Source organism: Electrophorus electricus, chromosome 21, assembly GCF_013358815.1.
Source record: "Electrophorus electricus isolate fEleEle1 chromosome 21, fEleEle1.pri, whole genome shotgun sequence".
NCBI lineage: Eukaryota > Metazoa > Chordata > Actinopteri > Gymnotiformes > Gymnotidae > Electrophorus > Electrophorus electricus.
The window spans coordinates 6,077,880-6,096,335 of NC_049555.1; the positions used below are offsets into that span (position 1 = coordinate 6,077,880).

The 18,456-nt window shown below is 41.0% G+C and overlaps 1 protein-coding gene across 1 annotated transcript in view; it reads left to right on the top strand.

Moving 5' to 3' along the window:
- pth2rb (parathyroid hormone 2 receptor b) overlaps positions 1-18,456 on the top strand; it is a 28,779-nt gene that overhangs the window by 4,984 nt on the left and 5,339 nt on the right. Inside the window, exons 4-11 of the mRNA XM_027016658.2 lie at positions 9,511-9,621; positions 9,890-10,002; positions 10,774-10,871; positions 11,560-11,743; positions 12,315-12,468; positions 14,262-14,322; positions 14,642-14,708; positions 17,204-17,298. Of these exons, the coding sequence (XP_026872459.2) occupies positions 9,511-9,621; positions 9,890-10,002; positions 10,774-10,871; positions 11,560-11,743; positions 12,315-12,468; positions 14,262-14,322; positions 14,642-14,708; positions 17,204-17,298 (883 nt within the window). The remainder of the gene's footprint in view (positions 1-9,510; positions 9,622-9,889; positions 10,003-10,773; positions 10,872-11,559; positions 11,744-12,314; positions 12,469-14,261; positions 14,323-14,641; positions 14,709-17,203; positions 17,299-18,456) is intronic.

The window sequence follows — 18,456 nt, forward strand, 5'->3', positions numbered from 1 at the left end:
AGTCACACGCGCACACACACACACACACACACACACACACACACACACACACACACACACACACTGTACAGTACATCTCAAAGTTCTTTTGGCAGCATCTGTGTAACTAGTGCCTCCCTGTGAAGGAAGCAGTGAGTGTTTCACAAGTTTGGGTATTGTGCTCTGACTCCACTGATGAAACTCTTGGTACTAGCCATCACAGCACTGGTCCATCTGTGCAGATACTGATACAGTTCTTCTAGCTTCATCCTCCATTCATGGTATTCAGTTGTCAAGTGATAAATCCCAGCTTCAGTTGTTTTGTTGGGTATTGGTTTGGAAAATGAAAGATTCTCTCTGATATGGTCCCCATGTATGAGTCAAAAATTTGCCAAGAGCTGAGCATGCCCACTGACATTTATTGGTTCATTGACTTGTAAGGAAAATTTCCCACTAGATCAGATTTTTTTCCAAGGCCACGTCTTTCAATGTCTGCATATACCACTGATTCACCTTCTAGTTGTACAATCCAACAGCAGAACCTTTAAAAGTTTTTTTGCTGCTTGTTTCTCTGGCATTATGTTGACAGTTGTTGTTCATGCTGGTAAAATCACTGTGTTGTGAATTGTTATTCATGCTGGTAAAATCACTGTGTTGTGAATTGCTGTGCATGCTGATAATATCATTGTGTCAGCAATCATCGTGTTTGGCTTCTTAGCCTTAGATAATATCTCAGCCACCTCGTAGCTAGCCTGCAGTGCTTTCCCTGACACATTTGCACAATTCATCAACTGACAACAGCTCTTGTTATTTGTGTTGACATTTCAAACATATTTTGGACTTTGGAAAAATACAAATAAAATGCTTTGCACCCTTGCAGGTGATGGATGATTTGCTGTCAGGTGTCTTTTAGGTTTGATCAGAACTATTGCTTGGTTGGAAACAAAGCATAGGGAGAGGGCCCTGATAAAGATGGATCCATATGACAAGCAGCGGTCATCATCCTGTCATTTCTTCGTCTCGCTGCTGGCGTGGACTCCCCTTGCTGTTGAGCTGCCACTGGATGATGAAATTGATGGCTCACATTCAGAGTTATCTGATTCTGGAGCCTTTCCTTTTCAAAAAACAGCACCATGCTGATTTGGGTGCCACATGTAACACTCTTGTAGTGCATTGTGGGGTAATGCAAAAACCCTGTAGCAGGCTGTTTACATAGTCATGCGCTGACTCCAGCAGTGATGTTGTAGCATGGAGAAAGGGGCATGTGAGGTCAATTTTGAGGATATATGAGCGGTTAATGATCTGTATTATAATGATAATGCTCTCATTTTCTACATTTTAATTTATTTTATTTGGTCAGCAATATCAGAATATTTGACCCCTGATGGAGTCAGACAGCATACCGGTTGAGAAATGCTGCTCTGGCATATGTCATAACTGCCTGAGCAGGACTGAGGCTTGCTGCAATGACTTCTGGGACAAGACCATAGATTGTTCAGGTCTCTCAGCAACAGTTTCCAATCAAATTCAACTCAACTCCCCCACAGTTCAGATTGCTGTATGTATATGTGTTTGACCCTGAACATATGTGACTCTTTCGTTTGGAATTAAGAGGGCCCTGCAAAGGAATTAACCTACAATGAGTCTCACAAAAGGACAAACCAAAAAAAAAAAAGATGAACGAAACACTCTGGTTGATTTGGAGCATGTCGCTATGGGCTACAGCATCGCAGCGTGATTAGCATGCGTTCATTTTCCTTCTTCAATTAGACCCCGGTTGAACCTTGTAGTTTCCATGCTATTGGTAGCAAGCCTTCGTCCTTATCCCTTTGGCCTGTGTCACAGTTTATTTCCATCAACTTGTTGGAGGCTTCCTACACACACTATCAGTTCCAAGTGTGGTGCAAGCTTGTCTGTGTTAGTGACTGCCCCAGTAGAGGGAAAATACACATATTCTTGAGTGTCGAAATTGCCTTTATTTTTATCTTAGCCACCCACAGCTGTTTGGAAATGAAACAGCCTCATACTCCTTAGTGTAATTTTTTTTTCTGAATTAAGATATTAAAACTTAAGATACTTTCAGTATAATTTTGTAAGAAGCTGAAGTCTTATAATACAAAAGTCTAAATGATCTTCCACTTTACTGTTGATATATTTAATGTCTGTTTTAGTTCTTTGTGAGAATGACAGACAGAACTGGTGTGGTGCTCTGGTCCTTTTGAGACAGTGTGTGTGTGTGTGTGTGTGTGTGTGTGTGTGTGTGTGTGTGTGTGTGTGTGTGTGTGTGTGTTTTATTGCATATACTATGAATGACATGATGAATCAGATGCATTAGTTATCAGACTATGAGCTAGAAAGAAAGGAGATTGTTTGTTGATATAACATATGCAGAGCAAGAATCCATGAGTCATATACATCTTAGAGGTGCAATGAGATGGTAGTGTAACGGTGTGGCCCGAGTGCCGCAGGGCATGGAGCAGGATGCATAGACTCTCTTGGCATGGACAAACATTGAATTGAAACATAAAGACAATGGCACTCACATGTATTACGAAGGATGAACAGGAACACAACACGGTTAACATTAAACAAACACGATAAACATGGATACATTGAACAACGACGCAAAACACATTTAACATTAACATGCTACATTAACATCTACAAGTACAAACTGCAAACAATGACAAGGGTTTATATACATAAAGACGAACAAGGTGCAGGTGTATGCAGGTGTGGTTACAAACAAAACAACCCTGCCACTGCATATGGCAGGCCAAACCACGTGAATCGCGAGAGGAGAGCGTTCCCATGACAGTTAGCAGTCTCAGATAATCTATAATTAATTTCAATTCAATTCAATAATCATACACTTTTAATGAATGAGATTTCAAGGTTAGGCTGTTAAACACTAATCTGAGAATCACATGATGAAAACATACTTTTCCTTGATGCAATTCAGGAATGTCTTGCATTATTTTATTAATTTTCAATTAAGTATATTTTCTTTAAATTGTATCAATCCAAATTGGTGTCATGATTTTAAAGGGCACAAATTATTCTGCACCAAAGAAACACATTTAGGAACAGGCCAAGAGCATCTGACATTATGAGGTGTGTTTTCAGAAGGATTTATGGCCTTGGCCTCATCTTGCAGGCCCACTCATTAAGTTGTTTCAGAACACCTGTCTCATGCTACCGATCAATGAGGGCTAAGTGTCAGACGTCATAAGGATCGCTGGGACCTTTTCTCTTTCCAGTAGTTTAGAGGGGTGATCAATACCTGAGAAGGTTCCAATGATTTGTGTAAAGAAACAAAAGCTTCCAAATCAATCGAGTGAAACCTGCAAAGAGAACCTTTTCATGTGCTGTCAGATTTGACGTGAACATAAGAGGAAATTGTTTTCTAAACCGTGTTGGCCATTTCTACCACTGAGTGAGTTTTGCCTTGACAAAGTCAAAGTCATTTAGAATTGGGGTATCTGAAGTATGTGCCTGAATGGTTTTGCTGGAGGGGTGCTGTCGAAAAAATATTCTGACATTGCTGACAAAATAAAATGAATTCAAATAATTTAAAAAACCCAGATAATTACAAATTTTATCATGAAAATGCAGAGGATACACCATCAAAATGTGTCACATGCCACTTTTCGTATGCTACAACATCATATGATATGCTAGAGCAACGTTTCTCAACTGGCATGCTGTTTGCCTTCATCAGGGGTCAAATATTCTGATGTTGCTGACAATATAACAAATTAAAATGTAGAAAATGAGAGCGACACAGTTTATCATTATAATGCAGATTATTAACCGCTCATATATCCTCAAAATTGACCTCACATGCCCCTTTCTCCATGCTACAACATCACTGCTGGAGTCAGCGCATGACTATGTAAACAGCCTACTACAGGGTTTTTTGCATTACCCCACAATGCAGTACAAGAGTGTTACATGAAGCACCCAAACCAGCATGGCGCAGGTTTTTGAAAAGGAAAGGCTCCAGAATCAGATAACTCTGAATGTGAACCATCAATTTCATCATCCAGTGGCAGCTCAGCAGCAAGGGGAGTGCAGGCCAGCAGCGAGACAAAGAAACGACAGGACGATAAGCGCTGCTTGTCATATGGATCCATCGTGCCCTCTCTGATCAGTTCTGATCGAACTTGTAAAGGTTTCTCCGTTGAACTGTACAACTAGAAGGCAAATCAGTGGTGTCTGCAGATATTGAAAAATGTGGTTTTGGAAAAACTCTGATCTAGTGGGAAATGTTCCTTACAAGGCGATAAATCATCGGACATCAGTGAGCATGCTCAGCTCTTGGCAAATGTTCAATTCATAGATATGAGCCATATTAGAGAACGTTTTTCATATTTTAACCTCAAAAGCACAACAGTAGAGACACATGACAACTGAATACCATGAACGGGGGATGAAGCTGGAAGAACTCTATCAGTATCTGCACAGATGGGACAGTACTCTGATGGCTAGTACCAAGGGTTTCATCACTGTAGTCAGAGCACATCAGTAGAGTGGTCAGCATGCAGCTCTGGCAGGTTTATCTATGTGACTAAAAGGGAGGACCAGAGGGTGACCACAGTCCTGAGGACTCTCTGAGACATTGCATTCCACCCACATCATCATCATAAACGTGAATGAACACATGAAATGGCTGGACAACAGAGTCAACATCTCAGATTACCATAAAGGTCTACGACCAGGGGCCCCAGGCTCTGCACCTTTTATATACAGAAGACTAACCAAAAGCTGTAATAAATAAGTAGCTATTTAACTTGTTGCTCCATTGCATTTCTCTAGTTTGGAGAGCTTGAAATTGAAATAAACCAAGAAGCTAATGCACAACGAACAAGTCTTTAATAAGGAATGTGGAAAACAATTCATAACTGCAAAAAAGTACATGGATAAAATAATAAACCACCACAAAGAAATAAGTTTGAAAATAATAAATAAACAAAATACCCAGTGAATCATATGTAGACTAGCATAAAGAATTTTTTACTCTGAATTCAAAACTTCCTAGAGTCTGCATTTATAATATTCTTTGGAGCACTGCTCTGTGGAGCTGATTGTCATGTTTTGCCCCATCTTGTTGTTTGTTCTCTTGGTTTGGATGCCTTATTTGTCTTTGTATTTTTTGTATTTTTGCTACTTGACTTGTCCTACTCCACTGGACGCAGTAAGAGTTCTGTTCATGAGGAAAGTTTTAAGTGTAGGAGCATTGGAAGGAGAAGACATAACTCTCAATTCTAGAGCCCAAGAGGCAAGAACAGTCCTGCTCAATCCCATTCCTGTCACTCAGCCTGCTGGTACTTCTCACCTACATTCAACTCCACAGCTGACTCCTTTGCACCCTGTTTCACAGATGGTCCAGTTGTGTCCTGCTCTCCAGAGGGTGCCCCCTTTGCTGAGCCATTCCTCCACCCTATATTGTCAAGGTCACGATCACCATAGTTGGCCCCCTGCCAATTCCGGCCCATGCCGCCGATCCTGTTCCTGTTCTGTCTCCTATCCTAGGTCCAGCTCCAACAAGCGTCCTGGTTCCCATTTCTGTCTCCCGCACCACTGCACCCTCGGACCTGCCAGACTGGCTCGGCTCTTCCAAACGGTCCTGATTCTACTGCCCACTGCTCAGTCACCCATGTTCATACCACCCTGGTCCTCTGGTTTTATTTTCGCCCGTCATTGTGTCTATACACATTCCTGTTATTGTGTTTGTCTCTGCAATGGTGTGTGTCCCTGTCTCAGTTTTTGTTCCTGTCCCTACCTGTGTCCCATTCACCTGTCCAACGCTGTGTCCAACCCTGTGTCCAACCCTGTGTCCAACCCTGTGTCCAACACTGTGTCCAACCCCATGTTCGATCTTTCACCCAGTCTCAAGTCCATCCCATCCCATTCCTATCCATTCCTGTTTCTGTTTCTGTTCTGCCCCGGTCATTCCTGGCCAGCATCCTATCCGGTCTGTTCCAGTCTGTTCCTGGCGAATCCCCTACTAGTTAGGTCCACTCCCATGGCAGTGCCTGTTTTGTTACCTGTTTTATGTCTTGTGCGGCCCATTTCAGCACAGCCCCCTTGTCCAGTTTAGCATCCTGTCTGGTATCCACTCTGACTTCTAATCTTCTGTTCAGTCCCTGGTCACTTTGCCTTTCTGGAATCTCTTTTGTTTGGCCCCTCCTCTTCATCAGTTCATGTGGTGGGTTCCCTTAAGTGCAGGTTTATTAACAGACAGAAGACAGGTGTAGACAGGCAGATGAAATACAAAGGGCTAACCCAATAAAGTGAGCAACAGGACCAAGGGTTGAAAATGCCAGAGACAACAATACACATGAAGAACTGACACAGGGAGAACAAGTGACAGGGAGCCTTAAATAACACAGGCGATAAACATTAGCAAGGTTCAGGTGGGGGATTACTGATTAATGTTGAGGAGAGTGTGCCCTCCTTAGGCGGGCGTGCAGGCGGGCGGGCGGGTTGTTGGGGGGGAACGACTGCCAGGGCCATCTGTGACAGCGATACACTACAGTACTCCAGTCTAGAAGCTAAGAAAGCAGGGATTCGTTTCTCAGGATTGGTATCTGCTTTATTGAGGATTTTTAAAAATATGATAATATGCAGTAATTAGAGTTGTTAATCGCTTGGGTGACAATTGAAAAGCCAATATTAAGGCTCACACCAAGGTTCTTAACAGTAGCTGAATGATTTAGCTGCACATAAAAGCCATCCAGGTCTGGACTAAAATCAGCAGCTTCATATCTGGTGGGTCACAGATATTACAAAACAAACCAGGTAGTAATTAGATTAGAACATAAAATACTATATACTGAAAATTATCCAATGATTACAATAACAAAGAATAACTCTGCACCATAGACGGTTAATATAGATACTGTATTAAATGAGAATAATATTTTAATTGCTTTATGATAAGTATGAAACGTAAATTGCTGTGGGTGTAATGGAAGGCTGCTGATGAGAGACTATCTACAAGACCTCAAATAAACATCCATCTTCATTCCTACAGATCAGAGATCATCAAATGTAGTTAAATGCAATTGTCCATTGCACCATGGGAAAAATCTTTTCATAAATTTTATCGTATCATATGTGATAGGACTCCAGTGTCCAGAGCAGGTCTCAGTGATCTACTGGGCCCATAAACCAAGCTGTGATATCTGGCACAGTTTGTTAAGATCGGGAAGGTACAAAGCGTTGCTGGAACTTGCAGCTCCTGTATAAAAGCAATGGGAAAATGCAGTTTCATTCTAAGAAACCTTATGTACCTTATTAAAAATTACTCCTCAAAGTGAAAATTTGATCTCAACAAAACCTTTAGAATAGACTTGAATTCTTAAGGGGTTGCTTTCATTGTCGATCAATTCAAGTTTTATTGGTAAATTAAAAGACTTTGAAAAATTCTGAAAATTCCTATTGTCATTCAGCACAAGTGGCCTGCTTAAGTCTGAGCAAATGATATTTTTTTGCAGTGGTGAAAAGCCAAACATTTCCATCATAGATAGTAACAATCTGTCCACCCTGACGCTGTGTACAGGGTGCAGATAGAGTCCATTCACCTACTTAATTTACCCTACAGTGCTATGGTTTAGGCTAAACTGTGTAATGTTCTGAGCACATCCAGAGTCTGAGTCACTCGCAATAAGATGAATGTAGCTTTATTAGATTACACGTTGAGTCCACAGTCAGAATCCAAGGTACTTAGCCAAGGTCGTAATCCAGAAAAGCAGTCCACAAAGCAAACCAAAACAGGGAACAGGCAAAGAGAGTAATCCAAAATATAGACCAGAAGTAACAAACACAATCACAAACAGCTCAGAAACGTAGCACTGCTTGACAAAATTTTGTACAGAGAGAACACAAACACAGGGTTTAAATACAGAAACGAATGAGGACTAACACAATACAGGTGATTACAGTAACTGGTTGGTAATAAAACTAACTAACAGAACCAAAAGAAACACAAAAAAGAAACATGATGACACCAAAACCAGGAAGTAAACAAACATACTGGCGTTTCCATGAGAACCGTGACGCCAGAGAGCGGCGAATGTGACAGACTGTTTCAAGCAGAAACCACTGCAATTCAAATTAAACATATAGAGATATCTTTTGGAGTTAGCGATCTTCAGAATTATCAGATTTAATTTAAAAAATGTTCCGCGAAGAGTCTGCTTGCTTGTATACTATTTAATTCATACTGTGTTCAGTCTGATGTTTTAAACCCTAGTTATCTCAAGCACTTTATAGAATGTTTTGCTCTAACCTGTTTGCACTGTGTGTGTACGTGCATGCGTGCGTGTGTGCGGTCTGTTTACACTCGGTATTCTAAAGCCACTAAATTTATATCTTCTCCAATAAATCTGTCAGTCTGTCTTGACACGTACTTCTAAGAGATGCACTATATTAGCCGTGCATTTCAAATGCAATGCATAACCACGGATTATTTCTCTAATTTGAATTGGAAATATTTCTGAGTGCCATGATCCACTTATCTACTTATCTTACAGAGATTTGACAACTGCAATGCTGACAGCACTCTCTCTTTCTTTATCGACGTGTTGACCATTTTAAAAGCCGCTTTTAAACTTAAAAGTCCCGCATTAACTTCAGGGGCAGAAGAAACTCTATCAGTGTTGACAGGAAACACACTGGAGTTTATATGGCTGGTTACAAACTGGTCAACGCCGATGGTCCGTCAGCACTGCAGAGACGCTAAAGCGAGCGTTTGCTCTTTTCGTTCATGCACAGTATGGGACTCGGCTAAAAAACACCAAAGCAGCTCTCTAGTGCAACAGCCATCCCACCACTGCTTGTGCGGAGGGGGTCGCAACCTGGGCCAGACAACACAGCAGGTGCAGGCAAGCACTTCCCAGTGCTTACAATGATCCTTAAGAGCTTCAGATTCTCAGAGGGTATTAGCACTTGCGTGGACGGTAACGGAATGCACACATTTCTTCGCCAGCAGCAAAGCGAAAAACCTCATTTTAATATGCAGCACACAGCCACCAGGAACACATGACATCTTCCATGCCGTTGACTCCTACATTCCATTTAACAGAGACAACATACTTCTGTCTATGAATCAAATCTGGCACCATGCACAACTGTGTTGCTTCCTCTCAGTTATAAACTGGCATCGAATTTGCTTTATTCTGAGTGTGATAATAAACAAGCATAAAAAATAAGGATATAGTTCGTGTTGACCCACTGTCTGAGTCACGAAAGTAACAGACAGGCTTTCTGACTAATGGGCCCTCACCTCTTTCTTGTTCTTATTTTAGAGTTGTGGGCAGGATTTAGGGTTAAAGACCCTGATGACATCAGAAAAGTTTAATTACATTAGCTGCTCACATCTACAGAGCCTACAGTTGCTTCGCTGTGCCATGGGGTTTGTTTGGGGGTGGAATGGGCTGTTTTAAAGTTACACTCTATATTTTGAATGGAGATAACTGCTGTAAAACATTGCATGGCCGTTTGTGTGCGTGTGTGTGTGTGTAGATGAAGTGTGTGGACCTGGATGGGACGGACTTATCTGTTGGCCTCAGGGCTCATTAGGGACTGTCACCAAAGTGCCGTGCCCAAGCTATGTCTATGACTTCAATCACAAAGGTACCACTTTCATATTTTTCCGTTCCTCCCGCAAACCACTCATTTCCAGTCACACATTTACCCTATGATTTATGACATAAGAAATGTTCTTTGATCAATTTGGTTAAATAATTATTTATTTTACATTGATTTTCATACTTCATTAAAGCTTTACTGGCGCTTTCTACACTTACACCAAAATTAGTTTGCCCAGTACAATAAAAGCACACTTGCAGTGACTATTACTTCTTATGTTCATGCTGCTAAAGTGTTGCAATGTGCTTTTTAGGCTACGCTTACCGTCAGTGCGATCTGAATGGGTCCTGGGTCTTGATTGAGAACAGAACCTGGGTAAATTACTCGGAATGCCTGTGGTTTCTGACCCCAGGCAAGACGGGCAAGGTGAGGATAACCGAACGAACCTCAGAGCAGTTTGACTTTTCAGTGAACAGATAAAATATGTGGATCTGCCAGACATGGAGATTCACTTCTGACACCTCTGCCACACCTTCTAACATAGCAATAAAAAAGCCAGGAATCCTTAGAGTCAGCATGGACATTTACCATTAATTCCTGCACAACTAACTGCTACGTAATTGCATCTGTGAATCATGTCTTGGATCATGACCATCTTGTCTGTAAAATGCAGTTTGTAGATTTGTAGCTGTCAGGATGAATAATAACTTTGTAGAGTGGTATTTTAAACTGCGTAGCAGAACCATTGTCCATTAGGGGGTGCTAGTGAGCAGCTCAAGCACAGAGTCAGTCAAGGCAGATAAAGTTTCATAGAATGTTTTCTAATCAGAAAATGTGCCGGTCCCCCCGGGCAACAAAGTTTTAGACTTGCGCAAGCACATGCACACACGCGTGCGTGGACACACGCACGCACACACTGCAATGCAATATCTTCCCTGTGTGAAGAACAGTTAAGCAGCACTTTGAAAAAAACATAGCAACCACCTTTTTCCAATAAACAATATCAAAATATATTTTCACACACAAAATTATCCTATTAGATTATCCCATTAAATTAGCCAACCAGCACACATTAATGTGTTAAGACATCCATATATAAAAGTTAAAATATTCAAATCTCTCTCTCTCTCTCTCTCTCTCTCTCTCTCTCTCTCTCTCTCTCTCTCTCTCTCTCTCTCTCTCTCTGAATGCTACCAGAGGGACTTTTTTGAGAGACTACACATCATGTACACTGTCGGCTATGCTGTGTCCTTCAGTTCCTTACTGGTAGCCATTTTTATCATCGGCTATTTCAGGTACTATGTCATCAACTGACTGTGTCACTCCCAGACCGGTTATGACCATGTCAATTCCAGACCAGTACTGATCACGTCACTGCCAGACCTGTACTGACCATGTCACTGCCAGACCAGTACTGACCACGTCACTCCCAGGTCATTACTAATCTCATCACTGCCAAGCCAGCACTGACAGCGTGACTGCTAAATCAGTACTGACCCTGTCACTCTCTAGTTTGCATTTATGACAATGGAATAGAAATCTAAACCTTTCAGGATGCCCATTACTCCAGAAAATGCTTTCACCAAAACCAGACTAAAGAGCATCCAACAGGGTATGTTGTAAAGGACATTTATTGCTTGATTATTGCTCCATTTTCTCAATTTGCTTGTCTGAAAGGCACAAATAAGCTTCATTGCCCACCCAGAGCAGATAATACTGCCTCTTATCACAGCGCTATGGTACTGTGATCTCATGAATCCAGACATGCTGCACAGCATTCAGAAATATGCTCTACATAGAGAGTGCACAAACCACACAACAAGAAAACCCTAAAATGCATACGTACATATGTATGTATGTTTGTTTGTGTATCCTACACTTAAATGATACCCAGTGTAATACAAGTGGCAGCATTTGAACAGAGTAGGCCAGTGTCAGAATACAGCAGGGTTCTGAAGTCCAAGCTGGGCTTCTGCCCTGCAGGCGCCTGCACTGCACCAGGAACTTCATCCACATGCACCTGTTTGTGTCCTTCATGCTGCGAGCTGTGAGCATCTTCGTGAAGGACCGCACTGTGCACGGCAACGGCAGCTCACAGCAGTATGACGCCGTCCTCATGGATGACCTCAGCACCGTGGCCATCGACCTGCCAGACAGCACTCAGTATGTGAGTGGAGAGGACAGCCTCATTTAAAGATTCACAATGTACTTTAATCTCCAGGTTGGATGTTAGCATCAAGTCTGGATGTAAAGCTAGAAGGGTGGTTAATAGCTAGTTTGGATAAACGCTGCAGAGCTGTTAATGTCTAGTCTGCAGGGTGGTTAATCTCTAGTCTGGGTGTAAATTCAGGTGGTTAATCTCCAGAGCAGAGAAGTGAAACTATCATACAACAAGCTTTGACGGATAATGCTTTTGAAAAGCAGCATTCCAGTGAAGGCAACACTGGTCTGATTGGAAAACATAACAACTTTTAACACTGGGATTCGTTAAGCATTTCATCAGCACGTCACGCAATTTGAATTGGCTCAGTGAAGATAGCCACTCTATATGCACTTTGAAAACACTCAGCTTCAGAGTGACAGTACACATTTAAGATAGAAATAAGACAAAGGATATTTATTTTAACTTGTACATTTCATGGAACCTGGCTGGATGATTTCTATTGATGGGACATAATAGGAAGAACCTTTTTTAATTGGTAGATGGTGTCTGTGTTGATGATATGGATGAATTCCAGGTCGGATGTAAGATCACAGTGCTGCTCTTCATCTATTTCCTGGCCACCAACTATTACTGGATCCTGGTGGAGGGTCTGTACCTACATAGCCTCATCTTCATGACCTTCTTGTCTGACTCCAAGTACCTCTGGGGCTTCACGCTTATAGGATGGGGTAAGTGTATTTTGGTGTGAATGTGTTTGTGTGTGGGCGGATGTTTGGAAAAGTGTATGTGTGTGTGTGTGTGTGTGTGTGTATATATATATATATATATATATATATATATATATGTATGTATGTGTGTGTGTGTGTGTGTGTGTGTGTGTGTGTGTGTGTGTTGTAATATCAAATATGCCCCTGTCTCACATTATTCTATTATTTAGGTTCATCCTCACCATCAGAGTGCAGGGCTTGTCAGTAGGCTTAAGAGTGTTTCTGTCAACATCTAAAGTCCCTCAGAAGCATGTGTGTGGCTTTATTGTTAGGCTTCACTGAGATGAGGAAGTGTGGTAGCCGGTCTGCTGCGCCCAGCTCCTTAGAACACTGGCCCTCACTGACATGGGGTCAGTTACTGCTGTTAATCATCACGTCTTTAGCCTGTTATAATTACAGTGGGTGTGTTGCAATCGTTGTCACATCCTCGTCGGGTCTGTGCCTGGAATCCCAGATTTGAGGCTCCCAAATGCTGTTTACTGATTAATTTTTCAAAACTCTTTTTCTTTTTTACTGAAAGTTGTGCTCGTATGAGGGCCAATAAAAAGGAGGACACAGAGGACATATTAAATCCATTACAATGCGGATCATTGTCAAAGGAAAGAATAGAACTGAATGCAATTTCTCTCCCTCTCCCTCTCTCCCTCTCTTTCTCCCCTCTCCCTCTCTCTCTCTCTCTCTCTCTCTCTCTCTCTCTCTCTCTCTCTCACACACACACACACATACTCAGACACACAATGGACATACTCAACTCATTTAAAATCATTTCTTGCACTGATAATTTCCACTGGGCTGAATTTTGTTTCCTTTGTCCTCCCTTGTTCTGATCTTTTTGCATATCTTAGACATTAATGACAAAACCCTTCGTTATTTGACTCAAAGCAGCACAGTGCAGGTCAAGACCATTTCACACCCCCAGATGACACCCCTCCCCCCTTCTCTCATCTGTGTTTCTCAAATTTCTGGCCTGTTTGTTATGATTTGTGCTGTCTGTACTGGAAGCCCCGTTTATACACGGTTTCCATTTGATACACGGTGTTCCTGCGTGCGGCGGAAGGCAGAGAGATGCAACAAGTGCGATAATCGCTAAGCGCCAATTGTTGGAATGCAGCTGAGTCACTTTACATAGTGCGAGCAGTGAACCAACAACCTGCAGGGGGAAATTAACATGATAAGCAGATTTGTGGCGTTTGGTATTACATTACATATTGTTAGAGAAGAAACAATCTAACGAAGTGTGATGTTTGCTTCCTTATTAAATTATTCTGAATTCGCTCTGTACAATATTAGCTGTGATTGTTATTATGCACATCATGATGGGGTCCTTGTTGTGTTGCTGGGTCGAAATTAGCTGTAGTGGTCCAGTCATTTATTCAGTTCATGTTTGGGATTTCAACATCACCTTCATGGCCTATACGAAATTGCCCATATTAGCCAACATGAGAGTCACCCTCTGTTCCTTTTTTGTGTAATGGTCAAAGTTCAGAGTGCGGTAGGAATAACTGACCCTCAATCTAACACTCAGTAAAAGACCATCCTTACAGTAACCAGGAGCAACCATACTTACATTAATCAGGGCCAACCCTCCTGCTTTTGTATGTATGTATGTGTGTGTGTGTGTGTGTGTGTGTGTGTGTGTGTGTGTGTGTGCGTGCGTGCGTGCGTGCGTGCGTATGTGTGTGTGTGTGTGTGTGTGTGTGTGTGTGGTTGGTTGGTTGGTTGGTTGAGGAATTCTGATCTGTGTGTGCCCTAAGGTGTTCCTGCTCTCTTTGTGTCTGCATGGGCTGTCGTCAGGGCAACGCTAGCAGATGCGCGGTGATTATCTCCCCAAACACACACACACAAACATACATGCAAACAAACATACACATCCAGACATACACACACACACACACACACACACACACACACATACATACTTTTTCATTTGTGGCAGTAAAGTGGTGTAACTATGGTGCATGTTAATTTGCCTTCTTTGACCCCAGGTCACACACTGACTTAGATGTTGGGCGCACGCACACACACACACACACACACACACACACACACACACACACACACACACACACACACACACACACACATGTACGCACACACACTCTGTCACAGTTTCATTAGCTTCTCTTACATTCAGGTGCTGGGAGCTAAGTGCAGGTCCTATTAAGTGGATATACCAGGTGCCCATTCTCACTGCTATTGGAGTAAGTAATGTTCTATTGGATTAACTAATGTTCTGATTGGTTTACAAGCATGCTGCTATTGGAGTAAGTAGTGTTCTGATTGGTTTACGAGCCTACAATGATTCATGGCTTATTAAATCTGAATGAGCACGTTTGAGTTCAGCTCACAGTCTGCTAAACCTGCTTCTGTTCAATACCACACTCAAGCAACAGACTGATCAGCTGACCCCAGACCAGGACAACGCCCAATGTCTGCCACTGAGTAAACTGACGGTCTGTTTTTTGCATCCACTGTTAAGACAGTGCTGTGTGCAGTAAGGGTGAGATTCACTGGGCTTTCTTCCACATGTATTTACTGTTAGAAAAGAAGCCCCTGGTGTTTATTTCACAACTGCGAAAAGCAGGTTTGCTCTGGAGACCTTATATCTTCTGTGCCACTGGAAGCATGGAATGGACCAGTTCCTGTAGGTTGTTACGGTAATGAAGCTTCTTCTGCCAGGGACAGGGGAATCCTTTGATGGCAGTTCAAAGCAATCTGGAACAAAGAACGTTTATGCTAATTATTGAGGCTTAGTCAGTGGAAGCACATGACTCACTTTTGACCCACCGGGCTTCTGCATGTCTACAGCATGTCTGCGTACTCTACAATATCATATCCAAATATCCAATATAACATCCAAATTCATGAATTGTTGTATAATGTTGTATAGAGTAAAACGTTAAAATGTAAATGTATTATAAACATGTACATTGAACATATAAATTTTATAGTAAATAAAAAAACAATGCGTATATATATACACAGAGCGAGAGAGAGATTCAAAATTGTAGTGAAGTATACAAGATTGCCAGACAAACAAGTACTTTTGGACTGAGGTCCTTCATCAGCTGTGCAAGCAAATTTTGCATATCTCCTACAGTACACAGCAGTATATTGACAGTATTTCAGGTCTTCATTACTGATGTTTTTGCGCTTCCTGTAAATTATGTTCCTTTCTCTCAAATCTCTTACTCTCTTACAAGCATGAAATGTGCTTAAATTATTCAGAATTTCAAATGCAGTTATATAATCAGAGTAACATCCATGGTTGTGTTATAACTGAGCAGAGCTGACTGACTGATTGACAAGCATACATTTTATCTGGATATTATCTGGATAATGATCAGCTTTGTGGAACATGACATGCCAATACTGGAGCTAGAAAAAGAGAATGAGAGAGAGAGAGAAAAGAGAGAGAGAGAGCGAGAGAGAGAGAGAGAGAGAGAGAGAGAGAGAAAAGAGACAGAGAGAATGGTAATATTTTATGGGCTATATTATATATTCTATTCATATTTGGGAGGCAGCATTTAGCTTACATTCTACATATAACTGGAAGCAATGCCAAGAAGAATGTAGCGCTGCCCCAAATTTTCCTATTTTTTTATTGAATTAAATACTTTGTATTTGACTATTATCTTTTCTACGTAATGAACAGCGAGGTGATGTGGGATGCGAGTGTTTATTGAGCGTAATTCCATAGCCTTTGTTACTAGAACAGTCCGTGGTCCGGAAACCAGAGACACAGGTAAAAACAATGAAGGCAGAGGATAACAAGACTCTAGACAGGGCAGGGACTAGATGAAACAGAACCTTAAAGTCACATGATGCTAGCGCCATGGCAAGTTCAACAGCAAAGGTGCAACCATGACAAGTAATAAGTTGTATTATTTAATTATTTTATTTACATTGTAGTTTTGGTATATTTGTGTAAGACACTTTGAATTGCCACTGTGTATGAAAAGTAGTACACAAATATGAGATGTTTTCAAAGCTTCACAGTGGCCACAATGCCAGGTGGTGCACACCATGGCAAATTCACTGGAATAGTTTATAAAAGTGCATTGTTTTGCTACTGTAGTGTTCCAGCAGAACTTCATTTCAGCCTTCATTTAGCACATCTAGTTCACAATATTCAGCCACTTCACACAACACTCATTAGCTGCCTCAGGTGTTTGACATTTGGGTTCGGGCTTAGCTTTGTTGCAGGAGAGATCTCCAGGAGCTGACTAAATGGGTTCCTTAATTATTTTTTTGCAAATTATCAAGTTTTGGCTTTGACGTAGAAATAAAAAAATCACTGACACTATTACAATAACTGTAAAATCTAAAAGTTGAGACACTGAATTATGGGTAAAAATGAACTGTGTCTTCATCAAAGACTCCTCAGTTTGGGTTCAAAAGTCTTTTTTTGTTTGTTTGTTTTTTGTTGTTTAACCAACTCTGACCTCAGATCAGGTGTCACATAAGCAACAAAGGTTTGCCCAATTTTTGTTAAGAAATTTAGGTTAAATTCGTCCAAAAATATTTCAGAAAGGATTTACGTGTTGCGTTATGAATTTTTGTACAAGCTGATTCTTTACATGAAGAAGGTTTAGTATTTTGTTAAACACATAACGGAGACTTACATATTGTTTAGCATTTAACATTCTGCTGGTGAAATGTATTTGATGTTTAACATTATGTGTTTTCCTTTCAGCTCAACTTCATTTTGTTTGTTAATATTGTTCGAGTTCTGGCAACAAAGATCCGAGAGACTAATGCTGGAAGATATGACACCCGCAAGCAGTACAGGTAATTCTGAATATTATTACAGAGTGTGATGGTTTACATGTTAGACAGTACTGCTTCCATTTGGAATGCTGTATTAATGTTATTACTATTATAATTATTATTAATGTATATGTTTATTGATGGAAGATGACATTTTCCATTATGTGAATAGACTGTCTGCAAAAAAAAAATAGTTTTAATGGACCAAAACAGGTTCTTTGGTGTATTAAATAAAGGGACACCATAATAATAATAATACGATGTGTACTTTTATTTGATAAATGCATATTTAAAGGATATCAACGTAAATGTAGCTTGTCTATTGATGTAATATGCTCAGCACGTTTCAGGCTGCTACGTGTGGTGTGAGGCCCCTCCAGGTTTTAGTCACCGAGAGAAAACACATGATCAAACACTGGGTTATGGCCCTGGTGCTAGCTCGCCGCTCATCACTGCTTCACATCATGAACTTCATTTGGTGTTGGTGGCTGCATTTAGCCACCTGGACTGTTTTCTGATGCTCTCATAATGAGTCTTATGATCTGTCACGCTGTTCCTATGCAACATTTTCATTTTGCTCTTGTATTCAACAGGTGTTCGTTCTTTCTCGGTGTTTAATGTAGATAGATGGAGGGAGACAGAAAGAGAGAGAGAGAGAGAGAGAGAGATACCTTCATATAGAACATATGAGAACAGACAAAGATACAGACAAAGAAGGAGATTGAAGGCAAGAGAGAAAAAGGGGCTGAGAGATTCACACAGGTATCTCACCTTGCAGTTCTGAGCCAGTCATGCACACGATTTTATTTATTTATTTATTTATTGCAGCTCGCTGCTTTCACACTGACATTCAGTTCAACATGTGCACATGACAAGCCTTTAATTATCACCTTTGGGCAGAAACATTTTGAGTCCGGTGGAAATAGTGGAAGTGCTACATTCGCTGCATCCAGCATCAAAATAAAGTACACTGGCAATATGAGGTTTGATTTTATAAGACAGCTGGAAAGTTGGTATGAGCAGCATGATAGCTAGCTAGTTAAAATATGCTAGCCAGCTAGACTGATAGCTAATAAATACTTTTTCTTGTAAATGTCACACCATTTAAAATAACTAGTTTCTGATTTTTGTGCATGCTCCATTGAAATGATGGTGGAACAGAGAACATTAAAGTTAAGC